This window comes from Capra hircus, chromosome 2 (genome assembly GCF_001704415.2).
Source record: "Capra hircus breed San Clemente chromosome 2, ASM170441v1, whole genome shotgun sequence".
NCBI lineage: Eukaryota > Metazoa > Chordata > Mammalia > Artiodactyla > Bovidae > Capra > Capra hircus.
In genome coordinates, this window is record NC_030809.1 from 110,272,060 (window position 1) to 110,288,900 (window position 16,841).

Below are 16,841 nucleotides of genomic sequence, written 5' to 3' on the forward strand. Positions count from 1 at the left end.
AATAGGAATGGCCTATTAAATCGAATTCTGAATAGAACATTTGGATGGAGTCAAACAGTTTTTTCATAGTAACAAAACTCTTGTCGGATATGTCAGTGCTTTTTAGCAAGTCCTAAATGGGCTGAATTCTTCTAATTAGTATATTCCTAATTTTTTCTTCTTTCAAGGCAAATATCTGCATTTAGGATCATTAGGGTCCTAATCAATAAGGTATGATTTAAATGGACTATTTTAATCTTTTGGAGAAAATTATTCTTGTAAGAATACACTTGTTGTTATTTTTAATATCTCTCCCTTGACTAGAAATAATGTTTACTCTCAATACTATTTATCCTCTTCTTAGGATACAATTATTCATCAGCTGCAGAAGCGTTATGTGGACTTACTTATTTACACATATGTTGGAGATATCTTAATTGCCTTAAACCCCTTCCAGAATCTAAGCATATACTCTCCACAGGTAAGGAATATTTTTGAGCATGTGGCTCCTTAACAGGAAATTTGAAATCTCAAGGGAAAATGAAAAGGGAGAAAAAATACCATGGGTGGACATACCCCAAACTGAAAATAACAGTGCAACAAAATTCGTACATTTTGGGGGTGACTTTTAAGTTAAGATGTAACGATAACAGCTAACATTCAGTTAGTGTTTACTGTATACCAGGCATTGGGTTGCCTTGGATATTTCTCATGACCCTGCATGGTGGGTACTATTAGTAAGCCTATTTGTCAGATGAGGAGACTTCACACAGTGAAGTTAGTGTCCTTGAACAAGCTATGGAGCCTGGGATTTGAAGTCAGGCCTGTAGACTCCAGAGACTCTGCTCTACAGCCTCTCTGATGCCGCAATTCCCCTGAAAAGTGACACAGCCTCGGTTTTATGGGCAAAGGGTATTGGAACATTAGAAGAGTTCTTTAAATTAATGTTTTTCAGTTTTCCAGACTGTATCACGGAGTGAAACGTGCCTCAAATCCCCCCCACATATTTGCATCAGCAGATGCTGCTTACCAGTGCATGGTCACTTTCAGCAAAGACCAGGTGAGAACTTAACTGTCCTTCCCCACCAAGTCCCACAGCAGGATGTTTTCTGTTCTCCTTGGCAGCTCTTGAGTTTTCCTAAAAACTTGCCATCTGGTTGCTGATACTGACTCAAGGAAATAGGCAATGAAATAGTAGCTCAGTGGGACAGGAGTAGTGAGAAACTAGAGAAACAGGAGAATGTAGAAACCCTTTTCAAGAAATGTGAGACATCCTCCTCAAATACACTCATTTTCCCTGGTAAAATATAATAGAGGAAGGTGAAATTCACTCAGTCATGTCCAACTCTTTGCCACCCCATGGACTATAGAGTCCATGGAATTATCTAGGCTAGAATACTGGAGTAGGTAGCCTTTCCCTTCTCCAGGGGATCTTCCCAACCCAAGAATAGAACCCAGGTGTCCCATATTGCAGGCAGACTCTTTGCCAGCTGAGCCACAAGGGAAGCCCAAGAGTACTGGAGTGGGTAGCCTATCCCTTCTCCAACAGATCTTCCTGACCCAGATATTGAACTGGGGTCTCCTGCATTGCAGGCATGTTCTTTTCCAACTGAGCTATCAGGGAATCCCTAAAATATAATAAGATAATTCTAATATGAGAACATAGAGCTAACACAAAACTGATGACATGGTAATGACTGTAATAAAAACAAGATGGAGAATGACAGAAATTAAGTTCTTTCCTAGGAAGGGTTCAGAAAGTTCATGGTCCAGTCCTTTTCGTATGAAATACTGCGCACAGACTGATAATGGTCACGTACCCACTGTTTAGCTGCTAAGAAATTGTGATGAATTGGGGAAAAACTGCACAAATCTTAAACTCAATGCTATTAACACAAAGCTCACCCATAAATTTTAACTGTCTGGACCTCCAGTTCACAGTGGTGGCATATCCAACCTTTGGCCCTTCCTTTACTTATAATATTTTTTCCCTTGTGTGTTTATTCTGTTATAGAAACAGTCTAATTTCATGAGAAATTTTTATGAGAGAAGCACAATGTATATATTTCCTGAGACCTGTGAAGTCTGGTTTTGGATTTGTTGAGAAACACTTGAAATTTTAATAGTGCAGTTTATAAAATGGAATACATGGATTAACTATGGGTTAAAAACTTGGCTTCTCCAAATTATTACCTTTCCCAGAAATTTGTGAAATGTCCACAGCATTCATAGACAGGAGTAAATGAAGGGAGATATATGCGTTTTTCAAGTTACAAAGTTATCCCACTGTGTTATCTTTTTTCTGACACCAAATGTTGTGTCTCTACCAACACTAGCAAATTCTGCAATTCCCTGATGCCAACCAGATGTCTAACAATTCAGTTCCATTCAGTTCTGATGCTAGCTATCCAGGTTTAGCACAGACCTCACAAGCTCGGGGCTCGGTCCACAAGACTGCCTGTACCTCAATGCCAGTTGTGAATGGGGTGCCTAGGATACCCGCTCTTCTGCCTGGCTGACTACAGATTTAGGGCTTCCCACAATCCCCCCAAGGTTTGATAATTCACGAGAATGACTCACAGAACTCGGAAAAATACTTGTGTTTACTGGGTTTTTATGAAGGACACAACTCAGAAACAGCCAAACGGAAGAGATGCTGAGGGCAAGATACAGAGGAGAAAATGGTGCAAAGGGTCTATGCATTTTCTAGGCACAGGCTCCTCCCAGGCCTGCAACATATTCACACTGGAAGCTCTCTGAATCTTGTTGTTCAAGAGTTTTTATGACTCAATCAGTCTCTAGCCCCTTTCCCCTCCCCAGAAGTTGGAATGGTAAGGCTGAAAGTTCCCTCCCCCTACATCTTTTTTGGTGATCAGCCCCCATCCTGAAGCTATCCTGGGCTCCACCTTGAACCACTTGGTTAGCAGTTATATTTGCTTGAAAGGGACTTGTTTGTGAATAACAAAGAATGCTCCACCACTTCTATCATTCAGGACAGTCCAAAAGTTTAGGCGCTCAGAGTCAAGAACCAGAGGCAAATACCCAATATATGTTTTTTATTATACCACACCCCCTAATCTCCTTTATACATAAAGAGCTCCTAGAAAACACTGATAGAAAGACCAATAATACTAAAAAAGGAAGGCAAAGGATATAGACTGGACACAAAAAAGGAAAATATGAATGACATTAAACTTATGAAAAGATGCCCAATCTCACTCGTAATAAAAGTGCAAATTAAAACTCTACCAGTGTTTTGCCTATTAGAATAGCAGAAATCCAACATACCCAGTTGGTGATGCTGCAGGAGAATAGGCACTTTCATACAGTCCTTAGGGAAGCAATTTGGTATTATCTATTAAACTTATGAATGTGTTTACCTTTTGGTCCAACAACCCCATTTCTGGGAATTTATTCTACAAATGAACCTGCATAAATATAATGAACATAGGAAAAAACTCAAGTATCCATTCTGACTGGTTAAATAGACTATGGCACATCTGTACAGAGGAGCCACAAATGACTAAAAAGGTTAAAGACGCTCTCAATGTACTGAAATGGAAAGATTCCTAAGATGTATTGCTCAGGGAAGAGTTAAGGTGAACAGTGGTGGATGTTACATGAAAATCATAGCTGAACACACAGGATGTTTACTGTGCTGTGAATTCTTCCCCAACACTTCATTTTCTGTATCAGTGCATTGTCATCAGTGGAGAAAGTGGCTCTGGGAAGACAGAAAGTGCCCACCTGATCGTTCAGCATTTGACTTTCTTGGGAAAGGTAATGATGACCTGCTTTCTGTACTGTGGCTTGAAGTCCCTCCAGAGTAACTGCATATTTCTAAAATGATGGAAATACCGGATTTTATTAGGGGGTACATGGAAACATTCCATCTTTATTATGCTCGCCTCCTGATTGCTAGGCCTTGTAAGATGTCAGCATGTCCTCCTCCTTTCATGTAGTGAAGAAAATAATGCCAGCACGAATTTACTAGATTTGGCAATTAACTTTTCTTGTTCTCAGTATAATACAAACAGCCATTAAGTAGTAAAAGTGGTTAAACACTAGGAGCAGGATCGGGGGAGTCACTAACGTGATTAAAGGACTGGAAAGTAGAAATCTTTGAGCAAAAGTTGAGGGAAATAGAAATTTTTAGCTTGGTGAAATGGACATTGAAGATATGGCTGTAAAAATAGCCTCGCAATTACTTATAAGCAGTGTATTGTAAGACTAAGAACAAATTTAAGTATTTTTTACAGAGGAGGTTTATTGAATATTATGATGAATAGCTGAGAAAAGTGATGGAATCTATTTAAAATTCTTTCTAAACTCTAGGCATTTTATCTGTCAAGGATTTTAAGAGAAGCATGGCTGGTCATAAAAACTGACCTAACCTAGCCTCATCTGATACTTACGCACCTGGGGAGATGCTTATCTGAGCAAACAGTGCTGGTGGTTGATGCTAATTTCCCAAATGGAGTTTTTCCCCAAAAGATAAATGTGATTTTTATTTACTGGGAGGGGTGTGTGGCAGCTCTACTGGAGTAAGTTTCTGGAGACTCCACTGGACTGTTCTCTGTTTGGCACAGGCAGATAATCAGACCTTGAGAGAAAAAATTCTGCAAGTCAACTCTCTGGTGGAAGCCTTTGGAAATGCATGCACTGCCATCAATGACAATTCCAGCCGTTTTGGAAAATATCTGGAAATGATGTTTACACCAACTGGAGCTGTGATGGGAGCAAGAATCTCTGAATATCTCCTTGAAAAATCCAGAGTTATAAAACAGGCGGTGTAGGTACCCTATTTTCTCACTCTGGTTTTTATGCTGCAGTGTAGACAGGAGGCTTTGGGAATTTTTATGGCTACATTCCGTTCTTTGTTCTTAGTATCCCTACCCCCATTCCTACCCTCAGCCTCCCCAAAGGCAAGGAACTATTTAAGGAAAGGATAAATGGTGATTTCTAACCTAAAAGACGTTTACAAGCACAGTAGAAAGGGCTGGATGGGATTACTTTGGGATAGGTATGCCCATTCCCTGGAGTTGGTTATACCAGGTAGAATTTAACAATATGCACTTACTTTTATAAATTACTAGTTCCCTTAAAATTGAGCTTGTCTATTAAAAACAAAAAACAAAAAACACTGAGAATATTCTACATGTTAAGTTTCCCCTAGTTTGAGAGGGAAAAGTTATTTTGTTTTAAGAAGAGCAGTATAGGAACTTGCCTAGTGGTCTGGTGGTTAGGATTCTGGCTCTCACTGCTGAGGGTTCAATCCCTGGTTGGGGAACTGAGATCCCACGAGCTGCATGGTGCAGCAAAAAAAAAAAAAAAAAAAGGCAGCATAGCAGCCGTGGTCAATAGCATGGACTGCTCTTGGTTCAAGGCTGTCTCTGACATTTACTGTGTGACCTTGGGTATGTCACTGATAGCTTATGGAGAACGATGTCAGATTCATGATCTCCAAAGAAGATTTAGCCTTCATAGCTCAGTCGGTGAAGAATCTGCCTGCAGTGCAGGAGACCCCGGTTCGATTCCTGGGTTGGGAAGATCTGCTGGAGAAGGGATAAGCTACCCACTCCAGTATTCTCAGGCTTCCCTTGTGGCTCAGCTGGTAAAGAATCTGCCTGCAATGCAGGAGACCTGGGTTTCATCCCTGGGTTGGGAAGATTTCCTGGAAAAGGGAAAGGCTATCCACTCCAGTATTCTGGCCTGGAGAATTCCAGGGACTATACAGTCTACGGGGTCGCAAAGAGTCAGACATGACTTTAAGTCAGACAGACATTAAGCCCAGACATCATTAGCTCAGGGCTTAAAGAAAGTTAGTCTTAAAGATTGTTGTCATAATAACTCAGAGTTTAAGAAAAAATGTCTTATGTGATTAAGACAAAGCAATACAGAAAAAAGGTTTATCCCTTTCTCCTCCTCAAGGGCCCCTGACTCCTTGTCAAGCTACCTAAGAATTAACGCTCTCATCACCTGACCTCTCTGAGCCTCATCTCTGAAATGAAGATGCTCCTAGAGCCTACCTCATGAGTTTGCCATGAAAATTAGTGAGTTTTTTTATGTAAAAGAACTTTTAAAAGTGCCTGGGTTGGTACATGTTATCAGAGAGTTAGCCTCTTTTCCTATTATTATTACTGTTAGAGGACGTCAGACTTCCTCAGGAACATGGCTCCATTCACGCCTTTACTGTCTATTGAATTCCTGCTGCATGCTAGTGTTGTGCTCTCTGTTGGGTTTGCAAGAGTAAACAAAATAGACAAAGTCCTAGTATTCTTGGAGCTTGGAGTGGATCGGGGATGAGAGAGGGACAGGCGCAGGAAGGGTCACAGGCATGAAGCAAAAAAAAAAATAAGCTTAATGCATAACAATTGTGGTAGGGACCAGGAAGCAATGTAAGGCACTCTGAAAGTAAAACAGGTGAAAGGGTAATAGCCTAGCCTAGGAGGAGAGGGTTTCCTGTGTGAGAGACATTTAATCTGAGCCCTGAGGATCGCTAGAAGTCAGCCAAAGAGATGGGATGGGGACAGGAGTGGAGGGGCGGGGGAAGAGAGGAGCAAAGACAAGACTGAGGCCGGATCGTGCAGGGCTTTGGAGCCAGGTTGAGGAACCTTATTCTAAAGACAATTCTTCTGAACCTTATTCTAAAGGTAAAAAGAAGCCATTTAATGTTTTGAAGAAGGGGAGTCACAAAACCCAGCTTGGGTTTTGTTATGATGAGATGATGGCTCTGGCTTCAGTGGAGCAAATGGATTGGAGAAGATGCAAGAAGTACTATTACACTGGGACCACTAGGAGGCTGTTTTCAGATCAACCTGAGAGAGACTGTTAGCCTGAACTGAGGTGGTAGCAGTGGCGATGGGGAAGCAGGGGAGCCGATGAATCTGAGAGAGGCTGTGCAAGTGGAACCCACAGGACTTGTTTTAGGTTCAGAACCCCAGCATCTTCTTTTATCAGATGCATGCAGTTCCTTCACAAAATAGGTACTGACTTGAAAATTAAACAAATGCATGAAAGGATAGGATCAGTCATTTTTAGCTTCCCTGTGGTGTCTTGATTAATTTTTATGAGGTGCCCTGCTTCTTTCTTTCTAAAGTAGGGTTATTTTAAAGTTTAGGAAACTACCTCTGACAATGGAAATTGTAGTTTTCTGCGTTCAAATTAAAGTGGTCTTTTACAAGGAAAATGTAAGGAGGGTTCTAATCACAGCTCTGTCACTTATTAATAGAACTATCCTTATAGCTTACTTTCCTCATATGCAAAAGAAGACATAATAAAGCCAACCTCTTGTGGCTCAGATGGTTAAGAATCCACCTTCAATACAGGAAACCCAGGTTCAATCTCTGGGTGTGGAAGATCCCCTGGAGAAGGGAATGGCTACCTGCCCCAGTATTCTTGTCTGGAAAATTCCATAGACAGAGGAGCCTGGTGGGCTATAGCCCATGGGGTTGCAAAGAGTCAAACATGACTGAGCAGCTAATACTTTCACTTTCAAAGCCAACCTCACAGGGCTGGATAATTAAATGAGATGATGTGTGATTTTTGCCAAATATAAAATAACTGGTACCTAATAACCCATAACTTAATATTGCTGTTAATTTTAGTCAATATGATAGCACTGGTGGGTAAAATAGACTGAAGACATTGGATGAGAAGGAGGTGGGATTTGTGTAAGTCCTGCTCATCTGATCTTTCTGGTTCTGCTCTCCTCTGGCATGTAGTAGGAGTCTCTCACCAACTCCTCCTAATTGGTCTCCTTGCACCCATCTTAACTTCTTACAATCTAGTCTCACATTTACAGTTTAAAACACTTCAAAGAATTCTATTTGCATAATCAACAAAATCTTCATTATAGCCTGATAAGGCCTGTGTGGGCTGGCCCTGCCCACCTGTCCACCGGCTTCTCAACCAGCAGACTTTTGGTCCCTACATGGATATCATGCTCAGAGCCTTTGTGTGCGTGCTGCTCCGTCTCCTTGAAATGCTTTCACTCTTCTCCCTGTAGCTCCTTCCACTCCTTCCTCACACTTTAAAGTTTGATTTTCATGTTATTTCCTTTGAGAGTCCTTCCCTTCACTGGGCACAAGTGACCCTCATCCATGAATGTTGTTTGTCTCAGCCCTTTGATTGTTTCTTTCAAAGTCCTTATCATCAGTTTTCATACTGATTCATCTCTGTCCATCACTAGAAGGAAGCTCCAGAGAGCAGGAATCCTCTGTCCCATATCCCGGGCATCTGGTGCAGTGCCTGCCATACTCGGCACTCAGTAAGTTTATTAGTTGAGTGAATAAATAGGGGTGAGGAACGGCTGGTAGAGATAAGAATGTACCAGGGGAGCTTAGACAGAATAATCAAGTAGAGGAAGGCCAGAATATCCAGGATAATATCCAGGAGAAACTGAAGAAAAGTGTGGGGCCCATGTCGCAGACAGGGACAAGGAGTAGAAGGAAGATAAGATTTCTTTCCACAGAGCTATGTTGGCCAAGGTGAGGATTTGAGAAAATCCTAGGGCATCAACAGAAGAGACTGACCTCCAAAGGAAAATAAAGATAGAGAGAAGGACTTTTCAAACTATCTTTGTTGAAAGACTAGGTTTTTTTTTTAATAGTTCATGATAAATTGTGATTTTATTTTTGTAAAATATAATTGAAGTGTATTACCAGAAAAATCATCATACTCTCAGATATCATAGAAATACCACTTACTATAAAATGTCTGGACACAGACTTTCCAGTTTCTTGTCTCATCATAAGCTGACTGCAGTCCACAGACCACAGAGACCACAGTCCAGCAGCACCCACCCTGGCCAGAGTGGCCTAAAAACAGGTACATTCCACGAGCCTGGGTAGACGATGCATGCCATTTTTGGGCTGTATTTGAAATAATACAAGTTAGAGACAGTGGAGACCTTAGTTCTGGGACCAGTGCCCTTCCCTAACTTGCTGAACTACTGGTGAGCTGCTTCTTGTCTTGGGCTTCAGTGAAGTAGGGAGTTTGGGTGATCTTTGTAAGTTGGATATCACTGTCTCTGATGCAACATGGACTTCAAACAAGATGGGTGTGTCACAGATGCACAGTTATTTGGTCTGGAATAGAAAGATCTCTAAACGTAAGTAACCTGAGCTGTTACGCCCTATAAATGTTCCATTCTCTAAAACCTTCTGTATAAACATAAATGTGTGACACTGTGGAAATTGCTGTCCTAATCCTCTCCCCATTACTATTCTGTATTTGGGATGTAACATATTGTACTGTGTGCTCAGCGGTGTCTGACTCTTTGCAACCCTACGGACTATAGCCTTCAAAGCTCCTCCGTCTGTGGGATTTTCCAGGCAAGAATACTGGAGTATTCTGCCATTTCCTTCTACAGGAATGTAGCATATTAATTGCCTATGAATGCAAATTGGCTACAGAATAATATTTTGCATAGAAGGGAAAAGCCATCAAGTAGAGAAGCCCAGAATATGTTATTAACAATGTCCCGTCCCTACTTTTTTCCAGAGGGGAGAAAAATTTTCACATATTTTATTATATTTATGCTGGTCTTTATCACCAAAAGAAACTTTCTGAGTTCCGACTTCCTGAGGAAAAGCCTCCTAGGTAAGTTTCAGGGGTTTTAGTTGTTAATTTGTAATGAATATATAATTAGCAACTGACAAAACTTGGAAATGGAGCCATTCTCCTAATTAGACACACAGTCTCTTTAGCCAAAATGCCCGCATGAGATGGCAGGAACTTTATTTCCCTCTGCATTTTCTAGAAAGCTTAAAAACTCAATTGCAGGCATTTTACTTAGCCATGCACACCATTATTTCATCACAGTATTAGACTGTAAGGAAATGCTCTTGCAAAGAAGAGCCCAATGATACCCTGGTATTTGGGATGCCATTTGCCAAGTCAGTACTCATTCTGTGTGGTCATACTCCTTGTAGGTACATAGCTGATGAAACTGGAAGGGTGATGCATGACATAACTTCCAAGGAGTCTTACAGAAGACAGTTTGAAGCAATTCAGCATTGCTTCAGGATTATAGGATTCACTGACAAGGTAAGTGATTGCCAGGACAAAAAGAAACTCAAGTGTTCATATTCTTGGGTCAATGAGAATGAAGACCTGCAAGTTGCAACTTGGGGCAGTGCCCATGCTTTTCAAATGCCGTGCTGGTCATGTTATAAGGTTTTGCTACTTAAAAGTGTGACCCAAGGACCAGAGACATTGTCATCACCTAAGAGCTTGTTAGAAATGCAGATCGTCAGGCCTAACCAAGGACAGCTAACTCAAAATCTGCATTTTAGTAAGATCCGAGGGGAACATTAAAGTAGAAGTACTAAAAATAAAAATAAAAAAATGATATAGAAGTACTTTTGTAAATGCCAAATACCTGTGAATTGTTACCTCTGTCATCAATTCACTCCAGCTTTGATAACAAACACCAAAACAACACTGCCCTTTTCTGAGCTGGGGTTGTTCCAAACATTGGAGTGAATTGTCTAATAGGAGTATAAGAATATGGAGGTTACCCCCAAGCCACAGGAAGATATTTGTGTAAATAGTTGCTTGTGCCTCAGACAAATTAAACCTTTTCAACTTTCTTGCAGTCACTTTCTTCTCCATGGTGCAGAATTGCAATTATTAGCTATAGTTCTAAGTATTATATTGCCTTTATCATACTAGATACAGGCTGTCTCTATTAAATATATACTGGGGGTGACAGAAAATATTTATTACCCTAGGCTCAAATAATACTCTGCGATACATTTGTGTCATAGTTTCTGGGCTTTTTGCCATCAAATTTGTAAAATATACAGATTCTTTTGCCTTTCCAACAAAGGAGGTGAATGATTAGGAGATAGGTGAAAATGTTTAAATCTTCAGGGATTAGATTACAAGACACTTGAGTTAGCTTGGGACAGCCACTCTGGATAAAAGATTGCTTTTGTAATCCAAGGAGTTTGGCCAGCCCTTTCCTCCCCAGCTTGGTTGATTTTAGTTATAATAATACATTTCTTCTTTCCAGCTAGCTGTTAAATTTTTCTGTCAGCCTCCCACAGACTTTAAACTGACAGCAGAAAATCCCAAAGGTCAGATACAAATAGAAATATATTTCCCTTGGCTTCTTAGAGGAGAGCAATTAAACAGGTTCCAGTATTATTAAAGGACCTTTATGGTTGTTAATTTATAGAGCTGGTTGTTATCAAAGATGCATCACCAGAAGAGTCAAAACTTGGCAGTAGAGCCATTTAAAGTCACCTGGCTCATGCTGAAGTGTTAAGGGCATACTTTCTTTAAAGGGCACAGGAACAATAGAGAGGTCAGTCATAGGGTTCATAGTATTTTGCTTCTAATAAGTACAACAATGGTTGTAGAATACTATAGAAAGATTGATGCCAATTCTAAAGGAAAGGCTATTATATCAGCCCTGTCCTAATGGTATAAATAATAATAAAACAGATGATGTTTTAAGATAAGAAAATTAAAAACAAAAGAAACTAAATATGCTAAGTATATATCCTTGAAGTAAGCTATCCCAAACTCCTATGGGAATAAAGTCTAGTAGAAATGAATGAATGATTGCATGAACAGCTATGAAAATAAAGAAACAAAAGGTAGTAAATCTTTTTAGTTTATGTCTGGTCTGAACTGTTAAATGAATAATCAGACTGTGATTATATGTATGTGTGTGTATATTCATTATGTTCCATGTTAATTCATGCTGGAAATAAACACAGTTTATGTCAGCAGTCCTGGAAATGGAAGGAAGGGGCTGGATCTTTCTCATCCTGATTTCTTTTGTTGTATCTTTGTCTGTATCTCTATAGACAACCTATTTTGCTGAATTAACTCAGTTTGCTTTATGTTTGTAAACTCAAAGTAGTTTGACTAAATTCAGAAAGACTTAATTGACTGTAGTCAGGAAGCAGATGCTAAACAACTGACGTAACAGAACTTTCTCTTAAGTTTTTCTTAGAGGTATTTGTAGACAGAGCTTGAATGAACTGGTCAATTTAATAAAAATTATGGTCCCTGTCCTTTCTTACAGTGTCACTAATTCCCTGCAGGAAGCCTTTAAATTTTTCCCAAACCCTTAGAGCCAAAAATATTGGAAAGAACCCTTGAACCTAGGTTTATTGTAAAGAAACTTCACTGGTAGTGAACTTCCAGTAACAATGAAATCCCTGTGGGCAGCTGGCAGGGGGGTGGGGGCAGCAGAGGTGGTTATACCTAAAACCCTGTAATGAAGATCAGTGCTTTTCTACTCTTATTTTTTGATTAAACCATACTATTTTTGTTTAATATTATGCTTGTCTTACTGGTATATGAATCCAGTTCAGTTCAGTTCAGTTGCTCAGTCGTGTCCGGCACTGCGACCCCATGAATCGCAGCACGTCAGGCCTCCCTGTCCATCACCAACTCCCGGAGTTCACCCAAACTCATGTCCATCGAGTCAGTGATGCCACCCAGCCATCTCATCCTCTGTCTTCCCCTTCTCCTCCTGCCCCCAATCCCTCCCAGCATCAAGGTCTTTTCCAATGAGTCAACACTTCGCATGAGGTGGCCAAAGTACTGGAGTTTCAGCTTTAGCATCATTCCTTACAAAGAAATCCCAGGGCTGATCTCCTTTAGAATGGACTGGTTGGATCTCCTTGCAGTCCAAGGGACTTTCAAGAGTCTTCTCCAACACCACAGTTCAAAAGCATCAATTCTTGGCTCTCAGCTTTCTTCACAGTCCAACTCTCACATCCATACATGACCACTGGAAAAACCATAGCCTTGACTAGACAGACCTTTGTGGGCAAAGTAATGTCTCTGCTTTTGAATATGCTATCTAGGTTGGTCATAACTTTTCTTCCAAGGAGTAAGCATCTTTTAATTTCATGGCTGCAGTCACCGTCTGCAGTGATTTTGGAGCCCCAAAAAATAAAATCTGACACTGTTTCCACTGTTTCCCCATCTATTTCCCATGAAGTGATGGGAATGGATGCCATGATCTTCGTTTTCTTTTTCTTTTTTTCCTGACAGATGGTTTTTTTTTTTTTACTTTATTTTACTTTACAATACTGTATTGGGTTTGCATACATTGACATGAATCCGCCACGGGTGTACATGAGTTCCCAAACATGAACCCTCCTCCCACCTCCCACCCCATATCATCTCTCTGGATCATCCCCGTGCACCAGTCCCAAACATCCTGTATCCTGCATCGAACATAGACTGGTGATTCATTTCTTACATGATAGTATACATGTTTCAATGCCATTCTCCCAAATCATCCCACCCTCTCTCTCTCCCTCAGAGTCCAAAAGTCTACTCTACTTCATTTTCTGAATGTTGAGCTTTAAGCCAACTTTTCCACTCTCCTCTTTCACTTTCATCAGGAGGCGTTTTAGTTCCTCTTCACTTTCTGCCATAAGGGTGGTGTCATCTGCATATCTGAGGTTATTGATATTTCTCCCGGCAATCTTGATTCCAGCTTGTGTTTCTTCCAGCCCAGTGTTTCTCAGGATGTACTCTGCATAGAAGTTAAATAAGCAGGGTGACAATATACAGCCTTGATGTACTCCTTTTCCTATTCGGAACCAGTCTGCTGTTCCATGTCCAGTTCTAACTGTTGCTTCCTGACCTGCATACAGATTTCTCAAGAGGCAGGTCAGGTGGTCTGGTATTCCCATCTCTTTCAGAATTTTCCACAGTTTCTTGTGATCCACACAGTCAAAGGCTTTGGCATAGTCAATAAAGCAGAAATAGATGTTTTTCTGGAACTCTCTTGCTTTTTCCATGATCCAGTGGATGTTGGCAATTTGATCTCTGGTTCCTCTGCCTTTTCTAAAACCAGCTTGAACATCTGGAAGTTCACGGTTCATGTATTGCTGAAGCCTGGCTTCAGTGATATATGAATTACCATACATATTAAATAAATTGAGTTTTAGGTATGTTTATGTTTATAAGTACATGAAGACTTTTTTGGCAGGTTATTTGTGAAGGTCAAAATTGGACATTTATTGCAGATCCCTTGATGAAGAGTTTAGGGAGAAGCCTTTGAGATTAGGGAATATTTTTTTCTCTTCAAAACAGATCATGAATTGGGAGAATGCTGCTAAGGACAGACTAGAGGGGTACATATTAAAGTGTTAATTGAGGGTGTTGAGATTTCCAGTGCCTTAATGACAGACAATAGGACTTATCATTGACTTAAAAAACAACTCTTTATTGATGTATGATTGACATGCAAAATAAAAAATTTTTTTAACCAACCATTGACTTTAAAGTTACAAATGTTGTGAGCCTCTGAAAAGGAAACTGAGTAAAGAGCCTGTAAGGAAGAATGCCTGTCAGCTGGGCCTAATGCAGTGCTTTGGGCAAAAAAAAAAAAAAAAAAAAAAAAACCTGGTGAAAAACTAAAGACATAAAAAAAAGGTAAGGTAAAGAGAGACTGAAATGGTGAGTAAATTCCTAAGGAGATACTGAGATATAAGTACCACGAGATGCCTGTGAAGCCAACCAGGGGCAGTTTTCTTGAATTAGCTACAGGCTAACAGAGATAACTACGATGGTGTGATCACTCACCTAGAGCCAGACATCCTGGAATGCAAAGTCAAGTGGGCATTAGGAAGCATCACTATGAACAAAACTAGTGGAGGTGATGGAATTCCAGGTGAGCTATTTCAAATCCTAAAAGATGATGCTGTGAAAGTGCTGTACTCAATAGGCCAGCAAATCTGGAAAATCCAGCAGTGGCCACAGGACTGGAAAAGGTCAGTTTTCACTCCAATCCCAAAGAAAGACAATGCCAAAGAATGCCCAAACTGCCACACAATTGCACTCATCTGACATGCTAGTAAAGTAATGCTCAAAATTCTCCAAGCCAGGCTTCAACAGTACGTGAACTGTGAACTTCCAGATGTTCAATCTGGATTTAGAAAAGGCAAGGGAACCAGAGATCAAATTGCCAACATCCACTGGATCATGAAAAAAACAAGAGAGTTCCAGAAAAACATCTATTTCTGCTTTATTGACTATGCCAAAGCCTTTGACTGTGTGGATCACAACAAACTGTGGAAAATTCTTAGAGACGGGAATACCAGACCATCTGACCTGCCTCTTGAGAAATCTGTATGCAAGTCAAGAAGCAATTGTTAGAACTGAACATGGAATAACAGTCTGTTTCCAAATCAGGAAAGGAGTATGTCAAAGCTGTATATTGTCACCCTGCTTATTTAACTTATATGCAGAGTACATCATGAGAAATGCTGGGCTGGATGGAGCACAAGCTGGGATCAAGATTACCAAGAGAAACATCAATAACCTCAGATATGCAATGACACAACCCTTCTGGCAGAAAGCAAAGAACTAAAGATCCTCTTGACAAAAGTGAAAGATGAGAGTGAAAAAGTTGGCTAAAACTCAGCATTCAGAAAACTAAGATCATGGTATCTGGTCTCATCAGTTCATGGCAAATAGATGGGGAAACAGTAGAAATAGTGAGAGGCTTTATTTTGGGGGCTCCAAAATCACTGCAGATGGTGACTGCAGTCTTGAAATTAAAAGATGCTTGCTCCTTGGAAGAAAAGCAATGACCAACCTAGACAGCATACTAAAAAGCAGAGACTTTACTTTGCCAACAAAGGTCCGTCTAGTCAAGGATATGGTTTTTCCAGTAGTCATGTATGGATGTGAGAGCTGGACTGTGAAGAAACCTGAGCACTGAAGAATTGATGCTTTTGAACTGCAGTGTTGGAGTAGACTTTTGAGAGTCCCCTGGACAGCAAGGAGATCCAGTGAGTCCATCATAAAGGAAATCGGTCCTGAATATTCATTGGAACGACTGATGCAATGCTGAAGCTGAAACTCCAATCCTTTGGCCACCTGATGCAAAGAACCGACTTTTTGGAAAATACGTTGATGCTGGGAAAGATTGAAGGTGGAATGAGCAGGGGATGACAGAGGATGAGATGGTTAGATGGCAGCACGGGCACAATGGACATGAGTTTGAATGGGGTCCGGGAGTTGGTGATGGACTGGGATGACTGGCGTGCTGCTGTCCATGGAGTCACAAGAGTCAGACATGACTGAGTGACTAAACTAAACTGAACAGAGAAAACCAGGATTCTTCTCAACTTTCCACTTAGCCTCATCTTTACAGAGAGAATATCTGCCTCAGTGGAAGAAGTGTCTTTTGAGAAAAAGAGAAAAAGAAACCAAGGTCATACATCCTGCATGGGGCTTTGGTAGAGAAATACTTTCCCACTTGTGCTGATTGGTGGTAAAACCAAATTCATACTCATCAGCAGTGAACTGGGAAACGTAATTGTAGGAATTGTTCATCTTCTTGTTAACTGTTCCTATCTTGGGTGAGCTGACTCCATTTTATGATATAGAAAGTTGGAAATTGGTAAGAAATAAAAAGAGTAGATAGCCAATCAATCCTAAAGGAAATCAACCCTGAATACTCATTGGAAGGATTGATGCTGAAGCTAAATCTCCAATACTTTGGCCACCTGATGCGAGGAGCTGACTTATTAGAAAAGACTCTGATGCTGGGAAAGATTGAAGGCAAAAGGAAAAGGGGGCAGTGGAGGATGAGATGGTTAGATTGCATCACTGACTCAATAGACATGAGTTAGCTCAAACTCTGGGAGATAGTGAAGGACAGGGAAGCCTGGCACGGTGCAGTCCACAGAGTCACAAAGAGTTGGACACGACTTAGGAACTGAACAACAATGAATGGCAAGCAGATAGCAAGATTCTTCAGGAAAGGCAGGAATACCAGGTAAGCCTCCATAGCTGGAGATGAGGCAAGAAGAAATGAGCAAGGTGAGGAAGGTGAAAAGTCCTTCCTAGGCTGGCTATGAAGAGAACAG

General features: G+C 40.6%; 1 protein-coding gene across 1 annotated transcript in view; it reads left to right on the forward strand.

The window, feature by feature from the left end:
• The window catches only part of MYO3B (myosin IIIB), a 454,205-nt gene that overhangs the window by 200,785 nt on the left and 236,579 nt on the right, over positions 1–16,841 (forward strand). Inside the window, 6 exon segments of the mRNA XM_018066782.1 lie at positions 344–460; positions 935–1,039; positions 3,676–3,759; positions 4,569–4,771; positions 9,484–9,582; positions 9,915–10,029. Coding sequence (XP_017922271.1) covers positions 344–460; positions 935–1,039; positions 3,676–3,759; positions 4,569–4,771; positions 9,484–9,582; positions 9,915–10,029 — 723 coding nt within the window.